This window comes from Ixodes scapularis, unplaced genomic scaffold, assembly GCF_016920785.2.
Source record: "Ixodes scapularis isolate PalLabHiFi unplaced genomic scaffold, ASM1692078v2 PGA_scaffold15__6_contigs__length_5221840, whole genome shotgun sequence".
Taxonomy (NCBI): Eukaryota; Metazoa; Arthropoda; class Arachnida; order Ixodida; family Ixodidae; genus Ixodes; species Ixodes scapularis.
Genome location: NW_024609841.1, coordinates 2272127 through 2286673, shown reverse-complemented (window position 1 = coordinate 2286673; position 14547 = coordinate 2272127). Strand labels below are relative to the sequence as shown.

At 44.2% G+C, this 14547-nt stretch overlaps 1 protein-coding gene across 1 annotated transcript in view; it reads left to right on the top strand.

Moving 5' to 3' along the window:
• The first annotated feature begins 598 nt into the window (after positions 1 to 598).
• The window catches only part of LOC121835633 (connectin-like), a 105854-nt gene continuing 91905 nt past the window's right edge, over positions 599 to 14547 (top strand). Inside the window, exon 1 of the mRNA XM_042290063.1 lies at positions 599 to 763. Coding sequence (XP_042145997.1) covers positions 708 to 763 — 56 coding nt within the window. The 5' untranslated portion in view covers positions 599 to 707. The remainder of the gene's footprint in view (positions 764 to 14547) is intronic.

Sequence of the window (14547 nt, the reverse complement as noted above, 5' to 3'; positions counted from 1 at the left end):
GCCAGCAGACGTGGTTTTCGGCAGTGTCGAGGCGTTAGAAGCAACGACGTAGCGCGTTAGATTTTCAGTGGCGTCCTCACGTACTCGTTATAATCAGGAGTAACTGACCAATGAAGTAATTTTGTTACTATTTTAGGTATTGTCTATCAAATTACGTACTCGTTAATTCTAATTGAAAATAGTCATAGTCGCGTTTTCGGTCTCTTTAAATGTCCAACGCTCTATCGGGACCTCGCTTAATTCTACAAATTCAGTAACCGAAGGATACAAATATAGTGGAGTCGCTCTGTAATCATTTAACTGCTCTCAAAATTCGCAGCCGCGGCTCATTGCTGCCGAATTCCGAAATCGAAAGTAACGTAAAAGTAAAATTCGTTAGTCCTTGAAAGTGACGGTAACGATATTTTGTTACGTTTGCAGGACGATAACGAATCTCAGTAAGGCATTAATTTTCGGTGAGCTAACGAGCAACGAACGGTTTTCTAGGCGTCGTAGCCAGCAGTCGTTAAGCGGCGCTGACCGTTTCGCCGAAACAGCGGAGCAGCGCCGGCGATCCCGACCGCGTCGACCGCCGCCTGCCTCGCTCTCGCCGTCGGCGCAGTCACTAGTCGGAGCTCAGCTGCGGCGGAAGGGAGGACGCCGCTCGCCCGCCGCCGAAGGATACCCACGCTCTCGTTCCGCGGCCCCCCGGCACCGACGGCAGCGACATGCGGACGACCGGCTGCTCCGCACGCCTCCTCCGGAAACACGGTTTCGGACCGCGGTGAGTGTCCGAACCAGAGTTCACTCTCTATCCGCGCTTGCCGCTTCGAATTCCACCCAACCCGGCACGAGAGGGGGCGCTATGTAGCGTGCCGAAAGAGGCGACTTTCGCGACAGGGCATGACGTTTCAGCCGTCTTCGCCTGTTTGCGAACTTTTCCAACAAGGGGGAAACAAAAGAGCAGACTGCTTTCAGACAACGTAGTAAAGTTGGCACCAGGGGCATAGCCAGGGGCGGGGGGGGGGGGGGGGGGGGGGGGGGGTGAGGGCTTTTGGAACTTCTGCTCCCCCCCCCCCCCCCCCCCCCGAAAAAAATTCCTGGCTACGCCACTGGTTGGCACCTCCCCTGCTCGGTCTCGTGTAGTCTCTCCTTGTGCAACTTTGTTATGATGTCTGCGTGTATAGTTTGATGCATTATTCATTGTGTGCAGATTTCGTAATTGTACTTCATATCTGGTATACATGTAATCTATGCCCTCAGTTTGCTGTAGGCGGTCCCAGACAATAGGAACTAATTCCTGACTTCATCAAATAGACATTGAAATATCGAATCCTCGAGGTGGTACGGCAAATTTGGCGGCAAGTCATAGAACGGTTCCGGCTCTTCCCGCCGTTTCTGAACTTTTTCGACAAGTAAATTTTGGAGAAATGCTCGTGACGCTGATCTCAGCCACGGTGTAAGATACACTCTTTAGGTGAGGACACGGCGGGGCTGAACGCGCGGCGCGAGAAATCAGATAGTGTTCGTTCGACGGGCATCCGAAAGGCTGCATCATTCCGCTGCCACAGTGCCCGCGGCTGACAGTGTCGCCGGCGGCCAATCGGCGAAACTGTATGAGAGCGAAAAAAATGATCTCGTTGCCATGACACCTCGGTACACCGTGGTCTTTCTGCTCGTGCGACAGCCTCGCTGGAGCTCTGCGCGTGTGGTACATGAGGCGACACAAGGAGTCTTGTAGGTGCCCACGGGTCGACGAGTCACCTGCCGGCGTCGTTTCAAACCATAGTGAGAGAGAGAGAGAAGAGCGAACTTTATCGGGCACGTCGCGAGGAGCGCGCTGTCCTCACCTGAAGAGTATTATCTTACACCGTGGTCTCAGCGTACGTCATTTCCCGGACAGTTATGGAAAAAGTAACTAAGTATCGCTTACTCCGTTAGATGCGTACAGAGTAAACATACTATCATCACTGTCATGCCATTCCTTTCTTGTCATCGACAGCTAATAGCCTGAATTATCAAGCACTCGGGAGTTCCTACTCAGACGACTCGGGCCATGGAAATTGTGTAATTACTATCGTGGGAAAAAACAATACAAAAAGACGCGAGTTGCTATTTGTAATTCCCCTCAGTTCAGCTTTACTGAGTACCATACGCATAAATGTCAATCTAACTAAAGCACAAGCCCGGTAATTGGTTTGACCTGACGCTCGTTAATCCCTTTCATAATGCGGCCATCTATTGCGATAAGATATCCATTAAATCGCGTGTCCTTGTCTTGTGGGCAGCCTGGGGATTCCAAGCGTTTGTCCCAGTTTGCCCCTCCGACAATCATGTGTGGTCATCCTGACCACAAGTGTTCCAAGGGCGACTGGCCACGCGAGGGGCGCTCCGCCGCTGATAAAGGGCCGTCGCAGGCGATAGCGGTCATTAAATGTTTACGTGTTGTTGAACCGGGGTGCCCTGTCATTCCCCGAGACGAGTAGCAGCAAGAGAAATCCCACGTCTATAGACTGAGTTATACGTGGCGTACGCAGCCCAGACGTTCCTTACCGGAGTTCGACTTAGTAGACGCAGACACCAGCAACTCCTCGCCTACCGGCTGCACCGGCCACACGGCCAGAACATGCCGCCCTTGTTTGCCGGACACGCCGGATCCGCCCTTGAAAAGAGGTTTGCTCGCCCCTGTCCCCGAGCCTGCCCTAAGCGAATTACGGATCCACACTGGAGTGTGTTTGTTTTGCCGACCCCCGGATACGCTAAGCCGGACGGGAAGAACCGCGAGTAACGATGGTTGCTCTTCGGCGTCTCTTTGTAGCTTGGACCGGCGGCGCGCTTCCCCACTTGCACCTGGCTGCTCCTCGGTCCTGCTACTTTCGATCGTGGCTTTCTTTTCTTTTTTTTTTATCGCTGGGGGCAAATCCGGTTTTAAGGTTCCTTTCACTTTTCCGCGTCTTACGTTGTTGGTGCTGGGTTCTTGCAGCTTACACGAGCTACATGGTGTATTCGAAGTCGAAACATAATTCATTTGATCGTATCCTATAGGGATGAGAAAGAAATATTCCACCCTAAAAAAAACAAAAAAAGCAAAAAAAAAAAAAAGGCAGGATGCTATATTTTTTATTTTGTTCCATGAGTCTTTTTTGTTTCGCATCTCGCACCACAAGCATTAGTTAGTGGAACTCTCGTTTCTTTTCTCAGTCGAAGGTTGCTCTCTAAATGCAGCAACCCTAGTGTAGAAAATTAGGCAGCCCGTCCGACAGGAGGAAATAGTAAAACTTGACAAAATTAATATTGTTGGAGACTATCTCGAAGTAGAAGTTTTAGCGCGGGGCACATTTTTGACTCAGCTCGCATTTCGAAAGGAAATTTGCCGGCCCTTTTGTTGTCGGAAGCAAACATACTTTTTGTCGGAAGCAAACACGCACACCACGAACCGAGGCTCGGTAAAAACAGATTTAATACCCAGTGCTGTTTATACACCTGCAAACTGTATATCACCAATTAAGTTCAAAAACGTATCACTCCCAGTGTTATATTTTTAATGCTAAATTTGCTATTACATATGTCGAAGTTGAAAGCATAAAAATCGACTGCAGCAGAACTCGATGCATCAATTGCAAATAAGAAACAGCAAATTTTTTTCGGGTGATTATTTCCTGTCAACGCTTACTTTTATCAGCATGGTCCTACACAAATTTTGAACATTATGCTCTTTTCGACCTTTGTGACTTGCAGGCTTTTTGCCTTGTGTGGCTACCTTCACTAAAAATAAATTCCACAACAACCCCTTCGCATTGACACAGCGATATGAAAATAATTACAGTAATTTATATTTAAACTTTTGGCGAGCAATTTTCTCTTACAATATTTTGCCACCAAGGGGAGAGGCACAACGGCGCATGCGCGTCGGTTCTCTTGCAAAAGCGACGGTCCCTTCCCGCTATGCTTGTATAAAAGATAGCGTACCATTGCGATTAACACGATTACCAGCAACCTCCGCGCTTCCCCGCGCCCCGCTGTTCGGCAGCCCCATGAGCTGCAGAGTGAATTATATGACAGTGTGAAATGCGGGACATTTTTAAGATTCGGGAATTTCTCGCGGGACGCGGGACACGAGCCCTCAATGCGGGACAGTCCCGCGAGTCGCGGGACGGGTGGTCACCCTAGGCAGCCCATTTTCGGGTACTTAACGGAGAGGAAGAAATAGTAAAACCGGACCAAATTAATATTGCTAGAGACTATCTGAATGTAGAAGTTTTATCGCGGGGTACATTGTTGTTGGAAGAAAACATTGTTCTTCTTTTTCTCTCCATTTAATTTGACGTTCTCCTCAAAAATTATTGAACTCTCTAGTGTTCCCAACATCTCGCTTGCGGTAATAAATAAATTAAAAAAAAAGCCGAGTGCATATAGCTGATCTTGTAAGTAACAAAAGTGAGCGGATGAAAGCAAAATGCAAGTGGAATTCGATATATATATTTTTTTTCCTAATGGTGCCGCGGTATGTTCTTGATTCGCGGAGTCCGTCGACAGCCAATGAATGTAAAGGGCAACTGCTCGGCGCCGCTTAGCTATGCTTCCGATAAGCTCCGTGTTTCCTGTGTCGTGCTTTATTGATTACAACCGTTTCTGATAAGAGCCACTCCAGATACACAGGGCCAAAAAACGGGCAAATACGAGTTTTTTTTTTTTTTTTTTTTTTTTAGTTTTTAGAGCGGAAATGTCCTTTAGATATTTTTCAGAAACTCTAGAAGTACCCGACAAATCCCTTCAGCAGAAGGGCCAGGCGAGAAATCGCCTCCCTCGCAGAGAGAACGACAGACCATCTGTGAGGACTCACTTTGTGGCATCTCCGTAAGAACAGACCAAGGGAAGAACAGGTGTTGAATAACCCCGTATGCACAATAGGAGACATCCATATACCAAACGCAGTACTGCAAGTTCTCAGTCTTGGCCCTAAGTTTGCGGTGGAACCTACGAAGACGGCACCGGAGTTACTTTCCCTTGTGAGGGAAGACTCGAGACGAGCTCCGGAGACCGAAATGGATCGCTGCACCTCTGAAGGTGTAGACATGCTTATGCGGTACAAACCACCATCTACTCCTCTGCCCATCAAGAGAGTAGAAAGGTACCTGAAAGAAAATTCATTATATTTTTTGCCCGCTGACAAAGAAGGAGGTTTTGTCCTCATGCATACGGACACGTTTGGGGAAAAAGCATTACCAGCAGTCGAATCCCTTTTCAGCAAGCACTCTGAGATCTCCCTGGAAAAAGTTAAAAGGGAAGCAAAACAATTTTGTCACTTGAACGATTTAAAACAACTCTGCTCCTACATCGATCGCAGTAAAAATCTGAGTCTAGAATTATTTTTCAGCGCCAAAACTCACAAAGCGGATTGCCTTCTCCGGGTTATCGTTTCTGAAAGGGGAACATGGCAAAAGTTTGTTGCCTTATTTCTGCAAACACGGCTAAACCTACTTAACATGGATGATCCATACCTGATCCGCAGCTCCTATGAAGTTTTCAACTTTTTAGAAGAGCATCGTGACCAAGACCTAAAGGTGTTCTCCATCGACATTAAGGATCTGTACTATTCCTTGCCCCACAACCGCCACCTAAGGTACTTAGAGGACAGCATAGACACCTTCGGTGCTATTGCCTTTCGAAATGCGTCGTTCTTATCCCAAAGCAAGTTTTTGACCTGGATTAACATCTACCTCAAGTCGACCCTTGCTACTGGGGATCGCCAACCATACCTACAGAAGAGAGGTGTCTGCATCGGGTCCTGCATTGCCTCTGTCCTTAGCGATCTCTATCTAGCGCACACCGACAGGAAGCTAAAATAATCATTAGACACCTCCAAAGTTATAAGAGTGTTCCGTTACGTCGACGATTATTGAATTGTTCTGGCTTCCGACGATCGCAACTTCACCAGCATGGTTGCTCCAACTCGCCCAAACCTCTCTGTTAACGTTTTTCTTCTATTTCACCGACGGTTTTTTATAGTCAAGCTTTTCCAACAAAACCCAAAGATAACAATAAAAAAAAAAAGAACCTTGTGAAGCAATTTTTGGGAAACGAACTGAGAGCCAATGCTTCGCTGATTCGCTGAGAGATTTAGGTTCTTTGAGCTTTTGAGTATAGTTCCGAATAGCTCCGCTGAAATTTTTCTGCCGTCAAAAGTTACCTTTAAGAATATTTTTCGGCAGTGTGCAGGCAGGACAGCTTGAAATAACAAGCGAGCCGCGTTTTCTGTTTATCATTCTAACAAAAGAAGTAAACATACCAGTAGTCACCATCCCTGCTGGTTTTCTGCGAGGTGCTCCTCTGTACATTTAGCTTAGTGGGCAAAAGTTGATGTAATCGAGTAAAATAGAATTCAAAAACTATTTCCGGTGATGTGTCTGCGTTAATTGTGCAATAGGATAGAGGCCAAATACTTGGTAATTATGGTGAACAAACATTAAAGCAACAATTAACACAACTTTTAAATATGCATCGAAAAATTACCGACATAGCAACTAAATCAAGATCTGCAGATATATTTAAAAAAAGAATAAGGGATTATATTTTCGAGCAGATATAAAATATTGTGTAGAAATGCTGCCGGACAATTCATTGCGTTAGAAATATACAAATTTCTTGTAGTAATTCTGTTATGTTCTGGTGTTTCATTTGTATATATACTGTGTGTTCCTTGTAAGCGCTGCGCCCCTCTGAAACTTGCATGGTGTACGGGACCTGGGTCAGGTGCTTTAATACACCTTTTGTCCCTGCCACCCCGAAATGAAATGGCAAATAAATACAAAAAAAATAAAACTGTGTTCAGCAAGGTTTGTATGAAATTTGTAGCCTGTCTTGTTCATGCCTGAGAAAAGTTTTGTACCTTTAATGCTTATTAACATTCTGCACGCGGAGTCACCCAAATCCGCCAAATTTTGCAAGCCACACATCACCCGCCAAGCATAGCGGTTTTCACGTGATTGGAGAAAGTGTAACGTACGTTGCGTTATTTCGCTACATTATCCGGGTGTAGACCGAAGGGGGGTAGGGGGGGGGGGAGCCCCAAAAACGTATTCGACATAATAATACGTAAATACAAAACATGAGTTTAACGCGCTGCCAAAGATGACTCCTGAAATTATATTACGATGTACATTATCGACATTATGATCTGAAACGCCCGACCTCGACGTTCGCTACGCCTACCGTTCCCCCCACAAGCATCCGCTATCGCTGAAACTATCAAAAAGTTCAAAGACCTAATTGCTTCGCCTTCCAAATCCATTTTAAACAAAAGCTTTTTTTTTTTTTGTTTTTTTACAAACTGGCAGGGAAATTGAAGGAACATTGAGGGTTGTTTCAGATCATATCGTTCGCGGTAGGACGCATGCTTTCCGGGTTGAAGTTCGAATCACCGCTCATATTTCAGAATTACGAAAACTCGCGGGTACGGAATCATCAGACACAACACATTTTTCTAAACTCGGAAAGAAGAGTTTGTATTGTCGGAATTTTCTTTTAGGGGCGTGGAGGGGGAGGGGAGGGGGAGCAAGAGAGTGTGCGGCAGAGTCTCGTAATGTTAGCAAGAGCAAGAAAATGTGCGAAGGTCAATGTGAAGTTGAGCGATTGCGGCGAAGCCCCCGTTCTTTCGGCACCCCGCCGCTTGCCCTGTTTCCCGGCGCTTCGGTGCTCGAAATAACGAATGGAGGCTGGGGACGTGTATAAAGGGAAGCGGTGACGAAGAACGGGGGCTGTTCGGGGTGTCGGGACTGTCAGGGAACACTTTTAAAGCTCTGCTCGGGATATCAATTAGTCGTTACGGCCGCAGGATGGAGAACTCGCGTGGCTAGGGTGAGGTGCACGGCTGGAGAATTCCAACAAGTGTCCGAGGAAACTGAAGTGCCTTGCGAAGACTCGGATGATGCCTAGATATAAAGTGTTTGATTGGGGTCCAGTATAGGCTGTTTATTACGGTGCATATTAGTGTTCGAGTTGAGTTAAGCTATGATTTGTTATGCTGAACCTATTTCACTGAACGCCAAGCAAATTATGCATCGCAAAAAATAAAAAGACCAGTATCGAAGATTATGTTTCGTCACCGCCCAGGTTGCGTAGTAAGGAGGTGCATAGCGTTCGGGAAATGAAGTGCTTGAAAAGATTTGAAAAGACATATTTTTAATCGGTAGAGACAGTGCCAGTTTTAATCTTAGTTTCGAAGGGAATTACGGATATCTTTAAACAAATTAGTTAAGAAAAAAAACATTATGACAGGGTGCACGTTTTTTTTACCACGTTTACAAAAAAAAAAAAATCATCTCCGGTTTTAAAACTTTTTTCTGGCTAAATTTAGCGGGGAAATTGACGTCACGTGACTTCAACATCATTTCCGTTTTTCTGCAAAATTTAGCGCGAAAAATGACGTCACATGTCTTCGTTCACGTCCCCTATGAACAAATTGAGTTTCTCCTCTGGATTTAGCGGGGAAATCTAACAAGAGTAAGAGAGGAGGAGGAGGGGGCATATCCTCCCCTTTGTACCCTCCCCTCCCGTTCTCCTCCTCAAGAGGTGCTCTTTCATATCGCATTACAGAAATTTGTAAACGTCTTTCATTTTTTTATTTACCGTTCGTTTATCATTGGGTGTTTTCTATGTGCATTTTATTGTATTTAAATCCAAGAAGATTGAAGGAAGATTTATACAAAACTGAACGTCAGAAAAAAAAACAAAAAAAACGAGCTCTTCTGTTAAATTACAGCGCTGAGCTTGATTTCTACCTTTAACTCTGTTCGGCAGCTACGTAATGTTCTGTTACAAACAAGGCAGAACTCAAATGCGAATGAAAAAGTAAATAAAGCTTTTAAAATATATAAAAAGGTCGGACTGCTTTAGTTCTAATAGAGCAGGAAGTACATTACTAAAAAGTGGTTTATTAAACCATGCATTAAGTTCAGACTTGGACGTTCTTCAACTACTCTACTCAAACTACTGTAGTTTAACTACTTTCCGAGTAACTTGGTAACTTTCAATTACAACTTTTTGGGGATATTAAGTAGCTTAATTTAAGTACGTGTTTCAGGTAACTTCTACTCAAATTACTAACTACTTTCGAAATCTAGCGCTAATTTTGCTCATCCCAAAACTTTGAGCTCGAGCGGAGATTACGGCTCTGAGCTTGAGCGATTAGAAAACGTCTACTTGAGATAATGAGGGACAAGAGAGGTATGTCCCTCGTAAAATCGTCTCGGAATGGCGGGTCTGTTGGTGGCGTCTCAATGGCGCACGTCCCTCGTGGGACAGCATCGGACCGTTTCGGAATAACAAGCAGGGATGTCTGGCTCGGTAGACCGGTCTTGAGTGTCCCTTTTCTTCCGGTGGGAACGAACCCCGCGCGCACCAGCATGGAGCGAAGTCGTCTCGTCCTTTTTATTCATCGTCGATCCGAGTCGTCGGACGCCCCGGGGAAGACCTGGCAGGTGTTGCACATTCACGCGTACGACCAACACCGCCTAGAAGACAAGGCCTGCGCATGACGTCATCGTTAGTGGATCTCCGACCTGGCCCACTGCGGCAAGCACGTTAAAGCTCGACGAGAGACGCCGCAACGCGCCAGGCGCGTTCTTCATTGCCGCTTTGCCGCGTGCTCGCGTCGCCTTCGTTATCCCTGTTGGAAAATATCGATGATGGAAAGATGATGGAAAAGGCTCATACAAGCGTAACCGTAATATGGGACATCCTATACAAGCGAAAAGGCAGCTCCAGTATAGTGGATTACGGCGGAACGATACAGGTTGGCGGAACCATACAAGCGTGTCGTATTATGGGACATCCTATACCGGCGTAGTGGACTATGGCGGAACCATGTAGGCGGACGGAACCATACATGGATAACGTAATATGGGACATCCTATACCAGCGAAAAGGCGATACCGGCATGTTGGAGCCATATGGCTCCAACATGGTGGTTTCGCCTTTTCACTGTTGTACACGGCAATTTAGTTTTAAGCTTTACATATATGTTTAGAAAGGCCGTGAAAGCTAAATTAATGCGATTTGTGCAGGAGAGTTATATGGCCAGGCGTACGTAGTATAGGGACCTAGTCGTAACGATCAGTCATATAATTAAATACAATTTGTTAATTAACTTTTTAATTAGTGAAAATGAAACTATGGTTTCTATTGGAAACTTGCCGAGTCACTGAAAACCACAAAATCAACTCTTTTTAGAAGGATATAATGCAGGGGTAGCATTTTACGCGTTCTGTAAAAATGCTTTATTTGGACGAGTTTCTAGGTTTCAGTTTCTTATCAGAGCTCATCTTTGCGCCCACGGTCCTGTTCCCCAGGGGCTTAGACGCGCAACACACGTGCACCTTGCTTCCCTCCATCCTACGAGGGAGGTGAGGGGGCGGCTTCGCACTGCGGCCACCGGGCAGCAGGACCGTAGGTGCAAAGATGCGCTCTGGTAAGAAACCGAAGTCTGGAAACGCGTCCAAATTGACCATTCTTTTAGAACACCATAAAATGCTGCTCTTGTCTTATATCTTCACAAAGAAAATTGATTTAGTGTGTTTTGATGATGCTTAGAACTTTCTAATTGGAACCATGGGTCTATTTTCACTGATTAAAAATTTTAGGAACATACTATACTTAGAGAGAGGCTGAAGCGGTTTTGTATTTGAGAAAACACTTTTAAATCTTCTTCATTTGACCTCCAGAATCTCAAATATCAAAATTATTTGCTAATTTAATTAATCGAGGCTGCATAGAGTCATTTTTAAAGCGCTTTGAAAGCACTTCCCTAGAGAGGGACGTCACAAGAGCAGCTTTCAAAATCTTTGTTCACGCATCTTCAGTGCCTATGAAAGCTATGCACGCACATGCTATTTTTTAAAGGGGCAGAAAAATGTGTCACGACTGGTGCCAATGCGGGAGAATATACCTAGAAAACTTGCGACTGGACGCGCGGCCCTTAAGCGACATACACTTGGCGGCTGAAAGGTCTTCTTACGATGTCATTATTGGTAGGATGTTTTTTTTGTGTTTTCTCACGTTTAGTTATATCTTTGTGGAAAACGAACGGGATATTCAGATTCGCGAGATAAACCTATGCTACAATGAACCTCCATCTAGTTTTCTGAAAGAAGACTGGCACATCTCCGTAATAAGCTGACTGATCATTACAAATTAGCCTTTTATACTATGCCGCCCTGGCCATATAACTCACGTGCACAGACCGCGTAAATGTAGCTTTTACGGCTTTTTTAAAACAAATCTGTAAAATATACAAAAAAACACTCTGTAGAATGTCCCCCAATACAATATGATTGTATGGTTCCTTTCCCGCTTGCATTGTTCAAGAAAGACTTGTGGATATCCAGCGTTTCATTGGAATGCTGGATGTCAATAAGTCTCTACATCAGTGAGTGGTTTCAAACAATTATGATGTTTGCACCCCAGTAAGCTCTCATCCGAGGCTCACCAGGAGCACTAAGAGCAGAGGCAAAATGTCGTGACCTGGTAAATTTGGTTGCAGGTATTTATTTTTAGAAGAACTGCATGCAGCAAAGCTTAACTTTGCTCAAAAGAAGATAATTAAAAATTCAATACTGAACAATGGTGTCCCTTGAGCTGTCAGACCAAACTCCCACTCTTGTCACTCAGGAGTTCCTAACTTGTGCGTAGAGGATCAGCACAACCCAGATTTGTGCTGCAAGCGCACCTGCAATATAAAAGTTGAAAAAACATGAGATGAAATATGAGACGTTTACAATTCTCTGTAATGAGAAAATACAGTACAGCTCTCGAAGACGAAGATGGGAGGGTATGCCCCTCCTTCCCTTCCCCTCCTCCTCTTCTGCTCCCTCCCATTTAGGGGGAAATTTCCCCAATAAATTTAGCGGGTTAAGTTTCCCAATAAATTTAGCGCGGAAATTGATGTCACATGACCTCAACACAAATGCAGTTTTTCCGCTAAAAGTAGCGGGGAAAATGACGTCGCATGACCGTGTCACGTCATCCATAAAAACACTCAGTTTCTCAGCTAGACTTAGCGGAAATATTAACGTCACATGACCACAACATTAATTCAATTTCCTGCCAAGTTTAGTTGGGCGGTTACGCCGACAGCGACGCCGCGAAACGCGGAAACGGGTGCTAACAGCTGCGCTAAAAACTAAATGCATCAGGTGAAATAAAGTGAACATTAGATATACTGTAAGAAAAAGGAGAATCTAAGATACCGTTCTCAGATCCTTCCTTTTGTCCGTTCTCAAATGTTTTGATATCAAGAAATGTTTATCTCTTTATTCATACCCAGAGAATTCCTCCCAGTTTCAGCATGAATGCAATAAATCAATGCAGACTAGACCTAGTAAACTATAATGCACATGAAAATGAATGTTTGCCACATGGTCATGTATGAGTCAGTGGCTCAGATCTCTAAATACATTTGTATTGAGGAACATTCTTGAATAAAACTTCTGGGCTTTGAATTCGACAGTTTGTACTTCCATAAGGAACACTGTATGGCACTGATTTTTGTTGTGACACATCAGAAACAGCACAGCAGTGTCATCCTTGCATACCTAACAAGAATTTGTATTTTTTTTTTTAGCATGGCATGTGCTATTCTAGTGCTTATACAGCCTCCTTTAACAAAATTTCCTTTGTAGAGCTTTTTATTGGTTCTTATTTAACTCGCACGACAGATTCGGTACCTTGAATTTTCACTCGGCATCAACAGTTTAATATATTGATGTATTAGTGAAAGACAAGATGTATGGTCTTGAGTACGGCCCAACAAGCACAGATGTTGAGAAAAGTACTGAAGAAAACTCAAATGTCAAAATAAAAATAAGCTAGAATGTGGATACAATTAAGGACATGGTCATGAATACAGTAGCAGATTCAATATGAAGAATACGTGTTAGACGCACGCTCAAAGAAACCTGTTGCATCTATATTCATGCAAATTACTTCGCAGAACCCAGCGCTGCAGTCTCGGGTGCGAGTTCGCTGAATGAGTCCACTGAAAATGAGTGCAGACGGAAAAAGCAGTTTGATCTGCGACAATGAGCATTACATAGGCAAGTGACATGTCATTGTTACTGATACAGTGCCGAATGTTTCAAACTGCCAGTCGCATCATTCTGGAATTCCATCCGTATATTACAGGGTTTGGCTCTCTCGAATGCTTTGCGAGAAAAATTATCAACTGGAAATGTCTAGCGTAGTTCTAGAAAAACTACTTCCAGAATCCTAACTCAGCATCGTAAAGAATATAAAAAGTTTCTAGAGATAAGGTTAGTGCAGGAGTTGAATAAACTAAATACTTAGTTTTGCGAAACCATCTTGCCGTAGTAAACGTATGAAGTTCCCCTAGGTAGAGCTAGTCATTACGGATGATTGTGCCCATTGCATACTATAAAAATTTAATTTGCGACCTACAATATTTACAGACTCAACCAACTCTGAACAAGTGGAACACTTGGCACTAAAGATTGGTCTCACCATGACTGTCTGCAAACATCCACATAATAATTTCCACAAACCTACGTATTTCAAGAAAATATTTGGAGCGAGCTGTTTAAACTGACTTAACACTTTTTAACACTAATAGAAAGCCTGTAGTGGGCCATAACTTAAGCAGTTTTTACTTCATTATGAAGGGCAATAACAAATATGTGAAGCTTAAAACTAGGCCTGCACTGAATTGCTTTCTTAAGTTGAACGTGCTATGCTCGGTTCAATATATTATCTTTGCAGAGCTGACAATGTGCAAGTTCCCATTTTTTTATATTTCACATCTCCCGACTGCTGGGTGGGGTAGGTACATAAGATTGATGACACCAACGTAACACAATGATTATTTTAAGAATTTGTTTGTGTATAGCACTAGCGAAGCCATCTGCGGGAAGTTATTTCTGTGACTCTGTCGAACCTACATCCGTGGGCTTTAAGTTCACATGTGAATCATGTCTGCAGACGCCTTTTTGTAATTGGAACTCCATCCAACCCGAGATTTGAATGTTTTTTGCATTTTAGGCTTAGTAGTGCTTTTGCTGTTTCACTTCAAGAAGAGGTAAGAATGCTTATTTCGAGTAGCATACCTAACACTTGGTGGCATGAGGACTCCCTTGTCGTGATGCTAATCGAAAGTCACAGGCAGGGAGATACTGTGATGCTCTTGTTGCTGGGATTACCTCCCCCATGGTCCTGGCCGGACCACAGAAGAAGATTGAGTCCAAGCTTGTGGCCACTAGGATCTCCAGATCTTGAGGCAACCAAGTAGCTGGAAATAAAAACAAATCACAATCAAGTACTTGGCAGAGCTACATTAGAATGGCTAGCATATTCTTTCGTGATCAGCACATAGATCCTTTTGTTTTTATACTTTGTACGTGCACCTATTAAAAAACTGCTCCTTCACAGCCACAGTCATAGACACACCCCAGGACAAGGCCACACAGGCCTTGAAATGATGGGTACCGAATTAAGGCGAATGATCAAATGCATTCATTTAACCCTCTTTCACCCCAACCAGGGAGATTTCTGTCAAATATT